At 36.6% G+C, this 14,995-nt stretch overlaps 1 protein-coding gene across 5 annotated transcripts in view; it reads left to right on the forward strand.

Moving 5' to 3' along the window:
• Window positions 1–7,025, forward strand: part of LUZP2 (leucine zipper protein 2) — a 474,590-nt gene extending 467,565 nt beyond the window's left edge. For all 5 annotated transcript variants that reach the window (XM_027580791.2, XM_027580792.2, XM_027580793.2 and 2 more), the window contains 2 exons: window positions 5,819–5,905; window positions 6,708–7,025. In XM_027580791.2, the coding sequence (XP_027436592.2) occupies window positions 5,819–5,905; window positions 6,708–6,812 (192 nt within the window). In that variant the 3' untranslated portion in view covers window positions 6,813–7,025. The remainder of the gene's footprint in view (window positions 1–5,818; window positions 5,906–6,707) is intronic.
• The last annotated feature ends 7,970 nt before the right edge of the window (window positions 7,026–14,995 follow it).

Raw genomic sequence — 14,995 nt, forward strand, 5'->3', positions numbered from 1 at the left:
ACTCCCCATTGAGTGCAGAGAAGAACGCCCGCGGGGGACTCAGTCTCATGACCCATGAGATCGTGACCTGAGCGAAGGATGGCGTTTTTAAGCAAGTGTTATGTGGACTGATCACTTCAGAGCCCTACTAATGAATCTCTCTCTCTCTTTTTTTTTTTTAAGATTTATTTATTTACTCATTTGTCTGAGAGAGAGAGAGAGCGTGCACACAAGCAGGAGGAGTGGCAGGCAGAGGGAAAAGCAGGCTCCCCGCGGAGCCGGATGTGGGACTCGTTCCAGGACCTTGAAATCATGACCGAGCCGAAGGTGGATGCTTAACCGACTGAGACACCCAAGCGTCCCTTTTTCTTTTCTTTTTTTCTTTTTTTCTTTTTTTTTTTAAGATTTACTAATGAATCTCTTTAGATTCCAACATAGAGAAAGCATTAACTTGTAAACTTCCTTAGACAAGTAAGCATATCATTGCAGGATATTTAGTATACCTGTCTCTTCATAATTGCAAAATTGAGTGTACATATCACTGCTTGGCCTACAAGTTCTTCCATGAACTGTCTCTATTCTAGTTATCTTTCAGTAGTAACTGTCTCAGCTGGCCTCAACACTGTTACCTTTGATGTGTTCTCCCACCATAATACTGTAACTTCTCCTTCCTCCTGCTGACTCTGCCACAAACAACTCTACCCATTACTCAGGGATGAATTCCTGTTGCTTCCTTCATGAAGAAATCCCTAGTCACCCTAACTATCCAAGAGTCATATTTTCTTCTTTTCTGGGTTAATACATCTCATTGATTCATCAAGCCCCGATGTGTGCCTATTATTTACTAAGTTATCTTTGTTAAATGTTTCAAAAGTACAGGAGGAACTATTTTGTTGTTAAAAATTGTGTCCTTAGCTAAAACTGTAAAATGTAACATGACAATTAAGTATAAGACATTATAAAGTTAAATAAGAATGTGAGAAAAAGGAGTATGGAATCTTGGAAAGATCCCAAATTCACTGCAAGGTGGACATGGGTTTTATTTGCAGCAACAATACCTTTGTGGCCTTGAGAACATTATATAGCTGTTGTTCTCCTCATGTGTGAATATGAGGGCTTGAGATGAAGGGGACAAAGAGATTAGATCATAAAATGTCAAGAGAGAAGGGCTATTAAACAGAGAATTTTAAGACCATGAAAGAGCCAGCAGTATTAATAGCAACAAAGACATTGGGAGAAAGAATTGGGAAAAAGATTATCTGTTGTTATTACATTTTAAAAAGGCATCTGTATATGGTGTTCACACAATTATTTTTAAATTATCACCCCCGAAAGAGTTTTTATTTATAATTTAACTACCATCTACCTTCACAAAGTGTGGAACCAATACATTAACTATGGTTAAATTACCAAAACAAAGGTAAAGCAACACAATAATAAGATACTCAGGTTCACATGATATGACATATAGGTCTTCTGCCATAATATCTGTATTAGTTTTCAGTTACAAACTATCATGGAGTGAATGGCTTTAAGAGACACCAGTTATCTCTCATTTTCCACAGGTTAGGAGTCTGGCAAGTTTTAACTAGGTCCTGCTCGTGGTTTCACAAGAGTAAAATTAAGGAGTTGGCCAGTAGCGTCCTCAAGCCTGTGTTTTATTGGATAAATCTTTAAATATATCACATCATTTTGCATAACCTTGAAACTTCTATTTTCTCATCTTTTCTTTAAAAGGATTTATTTATTTATTTATTAGAAAGAGAGAGTGTGTGTGTTGCTCACGCCCACGTGCAAGTGTTGGGAGGGGCAAGAGGGAGAGAATCTTTCAAGCAGACTCCCCGCCCCACCCCAAGCATGGAGCCCAGAATCTTTCAAGCAGACTCCCCCCTCCTCCTCGATCGTGGAGCCCAAATGCAGGGTTCTGACTCACCACTCCTGAGATCATGACCTGAGTTGAAACCAAGAGTCAGACACTTAACTGAGTCACCCAGGTGCCCCTCTCATCTTTTTTCCTCCCAACAAAGAACATTGTGTTAATTGTATTATTATTTTAATAACAATAATTTAATAATTATTAATTATTTTTGATTTTATTAATTATTAATTGATGATTATTAATTGTCAATATTTTATCTATAGTGTCAGAAGAGAAGTATTAGTCCTAAGTGATTTTGCTTCCCTTCAAATCAGCACTCATGTCTCCATTTTCTTTTCTCTCCCCCTTCCCTCTTCCACTTGTGTGCATGGGAATTATGTGACTGTTGATTCTGTCCCATATGTCATGCGTAATGTCAGTGGCAACTCACCATAATTGTTGGTGTATAATCATTAACGATGCTAATACTAGTATGAAGGTAGAAGAGGGAGAAAGGGGAGAATGTTTATTTTGTTAGTATTTAGACTGAATATTTTTGTATATTTTCTCATTTTGTCCTCAAAATAATTCTGTGAATTAGCTCCATTTTACAGCCAATGAACTGAGGCCCAGAAATAAGTAACTTATCAAATTATTTTATCAAGATCACCAATGAATAGACATCAGAGCTAAAACTCAAACCAAAGTCTATTTTACTCCAAGCATTTTAACCATTAGGCAAAATTACCTAATGTGTCTTTTTTTTCTGTCTTCCTTAAGTACATTTGTCTGGAATTTTTGGCAATCTGGGTGATGTTGGCAGCCAAGTGAGAGGGTTCCATGAAGAAACTTCCCTTTATGTTTTCACCAAGCAATGCCCACTTTATCAATAGCTGCAAAGTTGATAAGATGCTTATTAAGGCATGATACCTGCAAGTGATAATTATGTTGTTCTTATATCTGTTGCCTCTCTGAGAAACACTAAGAATTTTTTTTAAAGATTTTATTTATTTATTTGAGAGAGAGAGAGAGAATGAGAGATAGAGAGCACAAGAGGGAAGAGGGTCAGAGGGAGAAGAAGACTCCCCGCTGAGCAGGGAGCCCGATGCGGGACTCGATCCCGGGACTCCAGGATCATGACCTGAGCCGAAGGCAGTCACTTAACCAACTGAGCCACCCAGGCGCCCCTGAAACACTAAGAATTTTATGAACGTCCTCTCATGAAATTTCTACAGTACCTGTGAGGCACAGAAAGAAATAAATTTAAAGGTAGTGTTCATTATAAGATCAAAGTATCAAAAAAGGTTTAAGCTATCTTTCAGCCACATAAAATTTTATTTAATGTTAAAGTTTAATAAGTTTTCATTGTTCAGATGATAAAGGCTTGTCTGAAATAGTCGGCTGTGCTCTCAGTAATGAAAGAAAAAACTCCACTGCAAATCCGGTAGTATCTTCCTCATGAGAATGACCTCAAGTGAAGCACCACACAAGACAGGGTTTTGAGGTCAAATAGAATTGGGAAATTGTTATATGTCCTTCTAAGAGATTTGTAATGTATTTGTGCATTATGAAGAAGTGGATTTCAAATTGGACTATGCATTTGAATTGTTGGAGTGCTGATTAAAAATGCAAGCCCCATAGTCTAGGACTGAATTACCACCTAGGAGTGTTATGTTTTAACAATCACCTTATGCAATTATGTGGACAAGACATTTAAGACCACAACTTTAAGAAATCACATGCTAAAGGCTTTGAGAAGAACTACTTTAAATACAACTGTTTAATGTTCAAATAAACTTTTCCCCAAAACATGTATGACCTACAAATGCCATTATCCTAAAATATATTTTGGGAAATCTTATACTTTGCAGGATACTTTCTGCATTGATCATGGTTTTTTGAGCTTGATTTCATACAATTATTAATTTTTCAAAGGCTGAATGCAAGCATGATAAAAACACAAGCCAGTTGTATTACCACAATGAAAGTAGAATAATTATAATATTCTAGAGAAATTTTAGATTCCAGATCTAATTCAAACCCATAGAACATAAAAATAAACACATTTTTTAGTGTACAAGATTCCTCTGTGCCTCTGTCTAAAATTCTTTGGAATAAGGTAGTCAAGATTTTGAGATTTCTATTATTATAGTTGTTATCTTACTTTGCTCTTATAACATAGGCTTATATAGAAAAAGGGGCTCTGTGTAACCATTTTGGAGTCTCAATCAAATAAACCTAAATCTGATCATATGAAAAAAATCAGGCATTTATTAAAATTCTGAAGGGCTAAAATATTTTCATAGCCAATGAATTTCATAGCCAATAATATTTTCATTATTATTTTTTCAGAGATTTCATATTGGCCCCATGTTATCTGTTGGCATCAAGCTGGGATGTACAGCTGACAAATGTTACCTCTAACTTCAAGGAACTGACAATATATTGAGGAGCTAGGCATGCTTACACATACAAAAACATTGTTAAGTGATACAGTTTTTATATGCATTGTACCTTTAGAGCAGAAAAGTATGACTGAGTGCATCTAGTGGTGGAAATGGCATCCTAGGGAAGGAATGAGTAGCTGGTTGTCAGGATGTCACAATGAAGAGAGACTTTTGTGAAGGTGAGGTGGCTGGCAAGCATATAGGCATGGGATGGTAAAGGAGCATAGTGTGTATTCAATTAAGAGCAATACAGTGTGAGAATAGGAAGCATATAAAAATAACTTTGCTCTAAAATCTGAATTGGACTAGGTTAAGTCTCCTATAGAACCTTTCTAGTTGTCATCTACTTGTAGAATTTATAGGATGTTGGGATTTGAAGGCAACTTGGGTCTCCTCCCTGCTGTAAGATCCCAAGGAAACAAATGGACTTGTTCAAGTTCAGAGCTACCCAATGGCCATGGACTCTTTGACTCCTAGGCTCTGTTGTAGACATGGAAAGGATTAGAAGAAATCACTCCCCCCCCAAAAAAAAAGAAGCATATCCTTACAATAAACAGTTTTTGTAGTTACTTTGAAAATGTTTTTAAAATAAAGAGGAAGAAGGGATGCCTGGGTAGCTCAGTCAGTTAGGCATCTGATCTGCCTTCGGCTCGGGTCATGATCCAAGAGTCCTGGGATCGAGCCCCACATTGGGCTCCCTGCTCAGCAGAAAGCCTGCTTCTCCCCCTGCCCCTCACCCCACTTGTGCTCTCTCTCTCACTCTCGTTGCTCTCTCTCTCTCAAATACATGAATAAAATTTTTTTAAAAAATGAGGAAGGAATAAAGGGAGGGAGGTAGAATGATAGACAGTATGGAAAGGGAGAAGAGAAGCAGACAAGGAAGGAAGGAAGGAAGAAAAGGAGGGAGAGAGAAGGAGAGAGCATGGGAGAAAAGGAAGGAAGGGAAGGTCAATATTTTAACCTTGGTTAAAAGGGAAATGAAGCCCAATTGTAATACACTGCCAGCAGTTCTTCAAAACTGTTGAGGCTAATGAAGATGAGAATTCCTGGTTAGTAAAATATAAGATCTTATTTTCCAAAATGTAATCTTTTTTAAGGTACTGATGAGTTTTTGCTAGACAGATTGATGATTATACTGTTCAAATTGCTTCGGGGCTTGCGATATTGATGTTCCTGCCGCTGTAGGGACCACTGACATATTTAAGTCTTAGAGTCCAGATGCATCACAGATAGAATAGTTTTATAATTCTTTACTTCAGTTTAACTGCTTTTGCAAAGAAAGAACTTTCCATTGGAATGGAATTTTGTTGTAGTAGCTGATTTTCATAAGCACCACTAAGATCCCCAAACCACCTGTGAGTGCTTGATCTCTCCTTCGGCTCCCACTCAGAATGTGATGAGTTTATTTTGTCCCTAGCTTGCCCTTTCAGCTTGCATCAAAGTGAAGAAAGTTTCTCAGTGGGAAGAATTCAAGGGAACTTTTCTATCCCCTCCTTCATTTAATTTAACTACATTGATCTATTTTCATTTGCAGGTTTTACAAGATGGCAGGACCTGCTCAACAAAGCACAAAAACATTCCCCTAATCAATGCCACTAAAGAGCCAGTGACTGCCCCAAAGGTATTTTATTTGTTTGTTTGTTTTGATTTTGTCAGAAAGAACTTGAATCCTTTGGGTCCAGTGATTTTTCTCTAGCTGAAGCAGCGATGTTGTATTGACTGATACAAGATACTTCCTTCCCCTAGTGCCTCTGCACTTTCCATGACCACTGTGCCAGCCACTAAGTTTTTGTTCTGATCATCTGAGGTCCTCAGAAGAACAAGGGTGAGGGAGGTACATCCCTCCCACCCACCACACACACACACACACACACACACACACACACACACACACACAACCAAGAAACAAAACAAAAATAAACGGATAACAAAAAACATACATCTATTCCTTATGGAACAGAAAAAATTAAAAAAGAGGATTTGGGGAAACAGAGGAGATAGAAAGAAGTACATATCCCCAACAAAAACAAACAACAAACACAATTCACGAACTTAATTCTGAACTTCCTTCTGTACTGTTCTATATTTGACCAAAAATATTCTATCATAGCAATTCTTAGGGATCATTTCACTTAACACAACATTTCCTAACTTGTGGGTTAGATTAATCAGAGTTGGATGGTTTAGCTAAAGTCTTCTCAAAATAGTTTTTGAAATATCTGCCACTTATAAATAATATTTTATGTACTTCCATGAAAGAGAAGTATTAACACATTTACATTTATTTTATTTTGGTCTAGCATTAATTTTCTATATTTGTTGAGATATAAAAATTTATATTACTGTTGTTAAGATTTTAATTTTTACCTTAAACATGTATTTATTTTAACTATTCTAATTGTCTTTTCTGTATTGTTTGACAGAAACTGCAAATGCCTCCTTGTACTGAATGTGAGGTGAAAAAAAACCCGGAAAAACAATTGACCAACTTTGAAGGGAGGGCAACTAGAGAAGAAAAAATACTGTAAATATCAAGAAACTGTGTTAAAAACATCCACTTATGATTGTCTTCATACTCTTTTTCAACCACAGGCTTGGTGGAAATACTAAGTTTTTAAAGCATGCAACTTTTTCACAATTTTCTGTAACTTTATATAAAGTAGTCTACAAATTTTCCAAAAGATTCCAGGCCAATTATGATCCTTAAGCAATAACCTAATTAAAATGGATATCCACAGTCATAAATAGTCATTGTCATCAGTAAATTGCCCAGCATAAATTGGCCAGTTTTGAACTCAAATGCAGTGAACAACATTTAATTCTTCTGGTTCATTGGGTACCTAGTACTTCTATGATCTAGTTTTGAAATCAACTGGAGGATGATAAAAATTTTGTGGATCCTTGGCATTTTTAGAATCCAAATTTCAACCATATCATAAAGATTCTGTTCCATGTTGCCCAATGGGAGTTCCTTTAAGGTTGGAATCTGTGTCAGTCTGAATATACTATTTAAGGGTGTTTATTGCCATTCTTTTTATTGTTTGGAACCATGTCTAAATAATGTCAAGGCACTTCTGTCTGATTTTTAGTCAGTTAACAGAATTCATTAAACATGTTTGGTATGATGTAGACAAAATACGTGGATGAATGACTAAATTTCTGACACAATTGATAAGATCTTTTTTGGCATTCTATAGACACATCCCTATGGTTGTCTGCTGGAATTATTCCAAGTTAGGAATTGAGTTCTTTGAAATGCTTGGCAAGATTTTTTTGTGTGTGAAATTGGGTAGTGGAATGTGGGATGACAAGAGGGTTGCAAAACAGAAATATGTGAGCAGATAATACACATTTTAAAATGGGGATTTGATGAAAGTAAAACAGCCATGTAGAACCAATAAACCCAGATTTGTATATTTTGAAAACAAATGTATTATTAAAACAAGTCAACAGCTGTGATCATTGCTGAAGTTGGGTCTCTGTGTAAGAATACACTAATCAGATAAGTGCACTCCTGAATAATCTGAATGTAGCTCACAAGCAACAGGAATTGATACGTGAATAACTGTCTGATTGATAGGATTGGTATAGCATCAGACTTACAGACTCAAATTAATGGGTTAAATGATCCAGTTAGGTTGTCTGCACTGAATATATTCATTTCTGCTGGCTAGATCCATTTTGCAAATGCACAAAGCATATAAAACAGTTGGTTTTATAGAATGGATCTGCCAAGCCACAGTTACTATATTTGGAGCACTGTATCCTGGCAGGCTATCTTAGGAGATATTGTTAATTTAAGAAAGGAAAGGAGGGAAGAAGGGAAGAAGGGAAGGAAGGAAGGAAGGAAGGAAGGAAGGAAGGAAGGAAGGAAGGAAGGAAGGAAGGAAGGAAGGAAAGAAGGAAATCTGTAATCAATAGATGAACTTAAATTCTGATATATAATGGCACACCTTTGATCACAATGATGTATTCCAAGAAATTTAGTGGTTCGGAGAAATGGCAGACTATCATAAATAGTATAAGTATTATTATGATATAACCATGTAACAGTTATGCTTGTGCAGTAATTCAGCGTCATTTATCAGTATTTTTTTTTTTTTTAGACTTCAGGCTATCCAAGAAAAAAGAGAATTTATTTTATAGATGGTCCTTAGAGGTTTCAGATGAAGTGACCAGGATAGAAGAAAAAAATCAAGGTCCAAAGTTCCTCTGACTCCTCAGCTCTAATATTGCTAGTTTCGGAGTTCTATTCCTTATAATTTCCCCACTGTTCCCCAAAACCCTAACCATCTCCAATGATTATAAAAGGAGAGCTGCTAATTTAGTTTTAATTAAGCTTCACTTCCCCACACCCTCCCTGTGCTCCAACTTCCCTCCATCAACCCTATGGAAAGTTAATCATCGTTTCACCTTAGCACATGTTTTGAGGCACCTTTGGAAGTAATAAAAAGAGAATTGAGCTGATATTTTCTGAAATTTTTATAAGATGGCTTAATATTAATCAAATTTGAACAGTTTCATTTGTAAATTATTTTTCCTATGCTCTATACCTCTAATATGTGACAATAATCAGTGTGTTTCTCTTAATTACTGGCATGATCAAATGGGACTTACATGAGTATAATGTATAGATTTTTCTTTAACAATAGATAGCATTATGCATCCTGCAGAGTTTACTGTGGTTTATGCATTGCATTATTTGTTTCAAAACAAAAAGAGAATCATAGAAGTGCTTTATAAATATTTTTAAGAAAAATATTATGGAAGTTCCTTTTAATAGTCAAGCACAGAATTCCTTTTTTCCTAGTATGTTATGTGACTTTAACGAAGCATTTTATTTTTCTCAATCCTTTAATTGCTTTAAAATAGCATCCAAAAGGTTTAAAATGCTTTACTTACATGTGCAGCTTTGTCCATAAAAGAGATGCTGTCGCTTATTATTTCTTTTAATCAACAGCTAGATAAATTGATGTTGTTTTTGAGGAGTTAACATTCATAGCCTAATTACTCTCACATGGAAGAAAATATTAACTGGTAGTATGATTCTATTATGTGCCTATAATGGTAAGCAGTAAAAAATTACTCAAGATTTGCAGAATGTAAATTGACTCCTATTGAGAAACAAACACACTTTCCAATGGAATAAACTTGTTTTAATATAGGTACTAATGAAACTAACAAAAACATATTTCTCTAGTTATTTTAGAATACTAATCAATGCTGTATATCCATTCTAAGTCAGGAATTTGTTTTGGACTTTGTTTTTCCTTTTATATGCATTACATTATATGTAAATTGGATGAGTGCCTAAAATGTATAAGGCCTGAATGCTGACTGTCTATCCAACGCCAACATGCTCAGAAGAAAAGTGACTCATTCAGTAACTCCTCTAGATGTGGTTTTCTGTGTGAACTTAAATCTCTGAACACTGAATATACTAGATGGCTAACTTTTTTTTATTATTCTTTAAGCAGATATTTAGCATTATAATGCTATTTCAGACACAATTCTGTTTCATAAAATATACTGAATTACAAGTCTAAAACAGTTATGTGAGAAGCAGACATTTACTGTTTTAGATTACAATGTGGATACCTGGATTAAAACAATATCTGTGAACTTTGCTCTAATGGAATCTTATTTTTATAGCTCAGGTACTGTAAGTAGCACTAATTGCCACCGAGGCTGAAATGATTACTCATACCATAGAGTAAGGTGAGCCAGCCGGACCTAGAGAGTTATGAAAACATAGACTTGTTTATTTAGGGGACATTTTCTTAGTCATGTGTACAGTCTTAAATTTCCCCAAACTATTTGTTGGATTATGTTACATAATATTAACGGTCAATGATGAAGAATAAAAGTAACTGAAAGATGGCCTATTTTTCCTCAATAAAGATTTGTTACCAAGACTACAATGTATATCCTCCGGCATCGACTAACTGAAAAAGCAAATATTAACATTAAAAATAGTACTTGTTTATATGTATCAAGAGCTAAGGACTTTTTTTGAAATGTCACTCTGGGAGTATCTTCAACCTCTCTTTGCCCATGGCTCAGAAATCTTTCATTTTATTTAGGGGTGTGGGTTTTTTTTCATTTTATTTATTTTAATAGAGTTCCATGATATCATAGATTTTGTATTTTTGTTTGCAAATGAGTTTCAAGTGCTCAGAGCTAGCTACCTCATAGAAGGTGCTCAAATATTTGTTGAATGAATTAATTCAGAACCTGAAGCAGCAAAGGAAGAAAAAAGGAAGCAGAAGCGAGCATATTCTAGTATGTTCAGGAATCAATCATCAGATGTAGTCTTTTAGGAAGAGAAAATACACAAAATGTTTTAGTTTGGGTTTTTTGTTTTGTTTCTAAGCTATTTTTTTTTCTTTTCTCTGAGAGATTTATCCATGAGCCTGTCCCTATGACTTTAAGCAGAAGAGACGTGGCATTTCTGGATGAATTTTGGAATGCTGCTCAATGTAATAGTCACAATTCACCTGGCATGTGTGTGTCTTTAGTTGGAATCTAGTTTTTTTTTTTTAAGTTTTTTTTTTGTTTGTTTTTTGTTTTAAAGATTTTATTTATTTATTTGAGAGAGAGAGAATGAGAGAGAGCACGAGAGGGAAGAGGGTCAGAGGGAGAAGCAGACTCCCCACTGAGCAGGGATCCCGATATGGGACTCGATCCTGGGACTCCAGGATCATGACCTGAGCCAAAGGCAGTCGCTTAACCAACTGAGCCACCCAGGCGCCCCTGGAATCTAGTTTTGACGTTCGTGTGGGTTTACACGGGCCACTTGATTTCATTTAGTATTTAAGTTTCTAACTTCTTGGGCATTAAACTGTTGGACTTAAATCAGAGATTTTCCTGTGCATTCTGCACCATTCTGCAGTTGTATCTGCTCTCCTAGTCCTTTAACAGACTCAGCTCTAGGGCTGCTGAGGAGGTAAATGCACATCTAAAAGATGGGGCTCTGGACTCCACAAACCCTCACCTTCAACTAGAGTAGCTATTCTTTCATATAATTGATTTGTTGGGCTTACACACCCTAAATATACTTTTTTTTGGCCATTTATATCAGTTTTATTTATTTGGTATGTGTGTGAAGTTAATTTTTTAAGAGTTTTTTTTTTTTAATTAACATATAATGTATTATTTGTTTCAGGGGTACAGGTCTATGATTCATCAGTCCTACACAATTCACAGTGCTCACCACAGCACATACCCTCCCAAATGTCCATCACCCAGCCACCCCATCCCTCCCACCCCTCACCACTCCAGCAACCCTCAGTTTGTTTCCTGAGATTAAGAATTCCTCATATCAGTGAGATCATGTACTTGTCTTTCTCTGATTGACTTATTTCGCTGAGCATAATACCCTTTAGTTCCATCCACGTTGCTGCAAATACTTTTAATGAAGAAAGGGAGTCCAAGTTTAATTTGATTTGAAAAATCACTGACTACAGTAATCTCTACGATCCCTTCTCCCCATGTGTTCCTTCAGTCAGCCAGTCATTCCGCTATTCAAAAAATATTCCTGTGTCTGCCATTCCACTTTCTGTCCAAAATAGCAATGGCGAAAGGAGTAATTGTGAGCACTCCTATTGCACTTAATGTTCCAGCCCCTTCTTATAGAGCTCTTTAAAAGTTTATTAAATATTCTCTTATTTGAGACCGATACCACAGTTACCCTTATCTCACAGAGGAAACTGAGGTAGAAAAATACTAATCAAATTGCCCAAGATAGTGCAGCTGGTAAGAGGAAGGGGTTGGATACAGATGCGGCAACGAGTTGCTGGAATCCATATGCTGAGCTAAGTAACCACATTGCCTCTCCTACAAAAGCCAGAGTCCTGCCTTCAGGGAGCTTACGGTTTAGAGGGGGAGCCATCACAAATGAAGGAGGCACACAGCTAAGTGAATGACTGTATAGGAGAGAAAGAATTGTTTTCCTCTTGCCTTTCATTTGGTTTAAGAATTAAATGGACGTGAGATAGATTAACCGGAGGCGGGGGGCGGGGAAGAAGTTTTCTTACATGTGCTTAGAGACCCAGTCATGAAATTGAAACCTAAAGAGATGACCAAAGCAGGCAGGTTTTATCCTTCTTAGAAAAATAGGCAATAAATCTGTGAAGAATTGACAGGACAAAAAAAAAAAAAAATTAACATTGAGAGCTTCAGTTGATAAGACATTTTAAACAGAATTTGGGCTGGCATAGTAAATTAGTAAAAAGTCACAAGGGTTGTTTATACATTCTTTTTGGCTCTGAATTTCCTGTCTCTGGTGATAAGGATATATCTTTACCTCCTGGTACAGGGAGGGTAACCACATGAGAGATTTATTTTCTGTTTTCTGGAGACAAAGTGTGGGGAGGGTCACAGAATTCTCTCTGCATGGCTGTTTCTTAAGTGACTTAAAAAAAATCATCATTATGCCAAAGTGGCACATTTTGGGGTAGCCAGCTCTTGGCCCCTACAACTGCTATAAAAACAAAACTAAACAAAACAAAACAGGGTTCTCTTGACAGCATACCACAAGGAAGGCGGGGAGTGAATATATCTTGTCTGTGTGAAATCTTCACTGAGAAAATAATATTAAACTAAGATTGATGAATATATACTATTTTGCATGGGTGTCCCAAACACCAAAAAATAATTTTTATAGTGTTCACAGACACTTGCTAACAATATTTGAAAGTAAATACTTGAATTCAAATAATCAGATAATTGTGAGTTGGTGTTGTTCAAAAAACAAAAGGGGAAAATTTCTATTGTTTTCTGTTCCCTGAAGACATATGAGTCTGTTAGACATAGATGACAATGAAATGTAGGTTTCTTCCATGGAATCCTTCCAAAGAGGATTCTTATATTTTCTTCCATAAAAAAATAGAAATTTTATTTCTCAGCCGTATACTTGGAGTAACGTCTCTCTCTCTCTCTCTTCCTCCCTCCCTCCCTCCCTCTCCCTTCCCTTCTCTCCCCTTCCCCCCACTCAGAAAAGCCATACATTTGATAGCATCTGCATCAGAAGTAAAGTAATTGTGGTATGTTTTCCCCCTTCTCCCCCTTTGTAGTATTCCCTACTCCTAAATTCCTTAGTTCCTTTAAGAACACCATTTCACTTCATGTCCTGCAGACACAGTAACATCTTGGGAAGGTCATATAATGCAATATATTTGTTCCTAGAAAATCAGGCTCTATTTGAGGCTCCTGGAAGAAGCAGTTGACCTCCGCACTTGATTAACTGTCAAATGAGCATATGTTCACCGGCAATATCTCTACCAAGGGTGAGAAGAAGAAAGAGTAATCTATAGTGGGTCAGGTCCTTTTTCTGACTCTGGCTTATCTTTACTCCTTTTTCATGATAAAGCACACTTTGTGAAAGTAAGTCAAGAGATAGATATTCAGCAGACAGTCCCGGCTCAAATTTAGAAGATGCAGCAGAATGGAGCAGAGGATGAACACCCCTGATAAGTTCCTGTTCAATTGGCAGTACATTTAAAATGATAATGGTGCTTTTTCCTCTGCAAATTTCTGTTTTACTCCTTTATACTTCTTCAGTCTTGATCCCAAAACTTAAAAGATTTTTAGGTCGGAAATCCCCAAAGCGGCTCCTCAAGACTTTCCTACGAATAAAGTGTCAATTATGTAAATCTTGGGGTCCACTTGGCAGAGAGTCCACATCTTTGAAATGGTCATGTTGCCCACATGAGTAAAATGTGCTGCTGTCAATTGGCTTCTGAAAGCCACTGAGAATGACCGGAGGTGACTCTAACACAGTGGAAAAAGAACACAATATGGGTAAGAGGAACAGGTCATGAAGAGCACATTTTAAAATCTATTCTTCTAACCCCTGACCTAGAGACTCCTGAAGTAGATGTGGAATAAATCAAATAGAATGTATTTACTAGATGTGTTTCTGGTCATTTGTTAGCAAATAGGTACATAATTTAATGCGTACTGGAGCAATTAATGTTTGCGAATTTGAAAAAGGTATGATATAAAGAATAAACATCCTCTGAATAGATGGAAGTGAGGACCAGCGAGGTGTGTTGGTAAAAGTAAATTAGATCATCATCAAGTTGCTGAAATGAACTCTTGATCGTACTTGACAAAGAATACACCTTCTCTCATTTTATCCTTCTGGTTGTAAAATGAGCAGCTTGTTTATGTGTTTGATGTGTGTATGCATTTTCACCCTGATAGGATCAAAGAGAAAAGAAGGTAAGGAAATAGGAACCCCGAAAACAATTATCCTCTTGCTTCCCATAATGGAGACATGGACTGGTTTTTTTGAATGAAGGCCTAGGACGAATCTTCCTTCTCTATAGTGCTAATCCCACTGTCATTTCCTCTTTCGTTGTGACTTTATTTGGTGGGGGGAGGGGGTGTCAGGGTATGCATTTAAAGGTGTTTTTTCCTTTTGGCATTGGAGTTCACAAATAAATTTCAGAGATTTCTAGGATGCATTTGTTTTATCTATGGACATAGCATCTGTTAACTGAAACCTAACAATTGTTCATGTATCTTCTCATATGCTCTATGTGCACCGTATGCCTCTATTCATGCTCCTGTTTGCAGATGCACATGGCAAGAATCATTATAGCGGCCTCCATACACATTTAAGCTTTCTGGCATTTTTGAACATTCTAATTGGTGGATGCACAGATTTAGTGTATGAATATCTTCATGTGTTTACTTCCCTATCTAT

The sequence above is a fragment of the Zalophus californianus genome, chromosome 11 (genome assembly GCF_009762305.2).
Source record: "Zalophus californianus isolate mZalCal1 chromosome 11, mZalCal1.pri.v2, whole genome shotgun sequence".
Lineage (NCBI taxonomy): Eukaryota > Metazoa > Chordata > Mammalia > Carnivora > Otariidae > Zalophus > Zalophus californianus.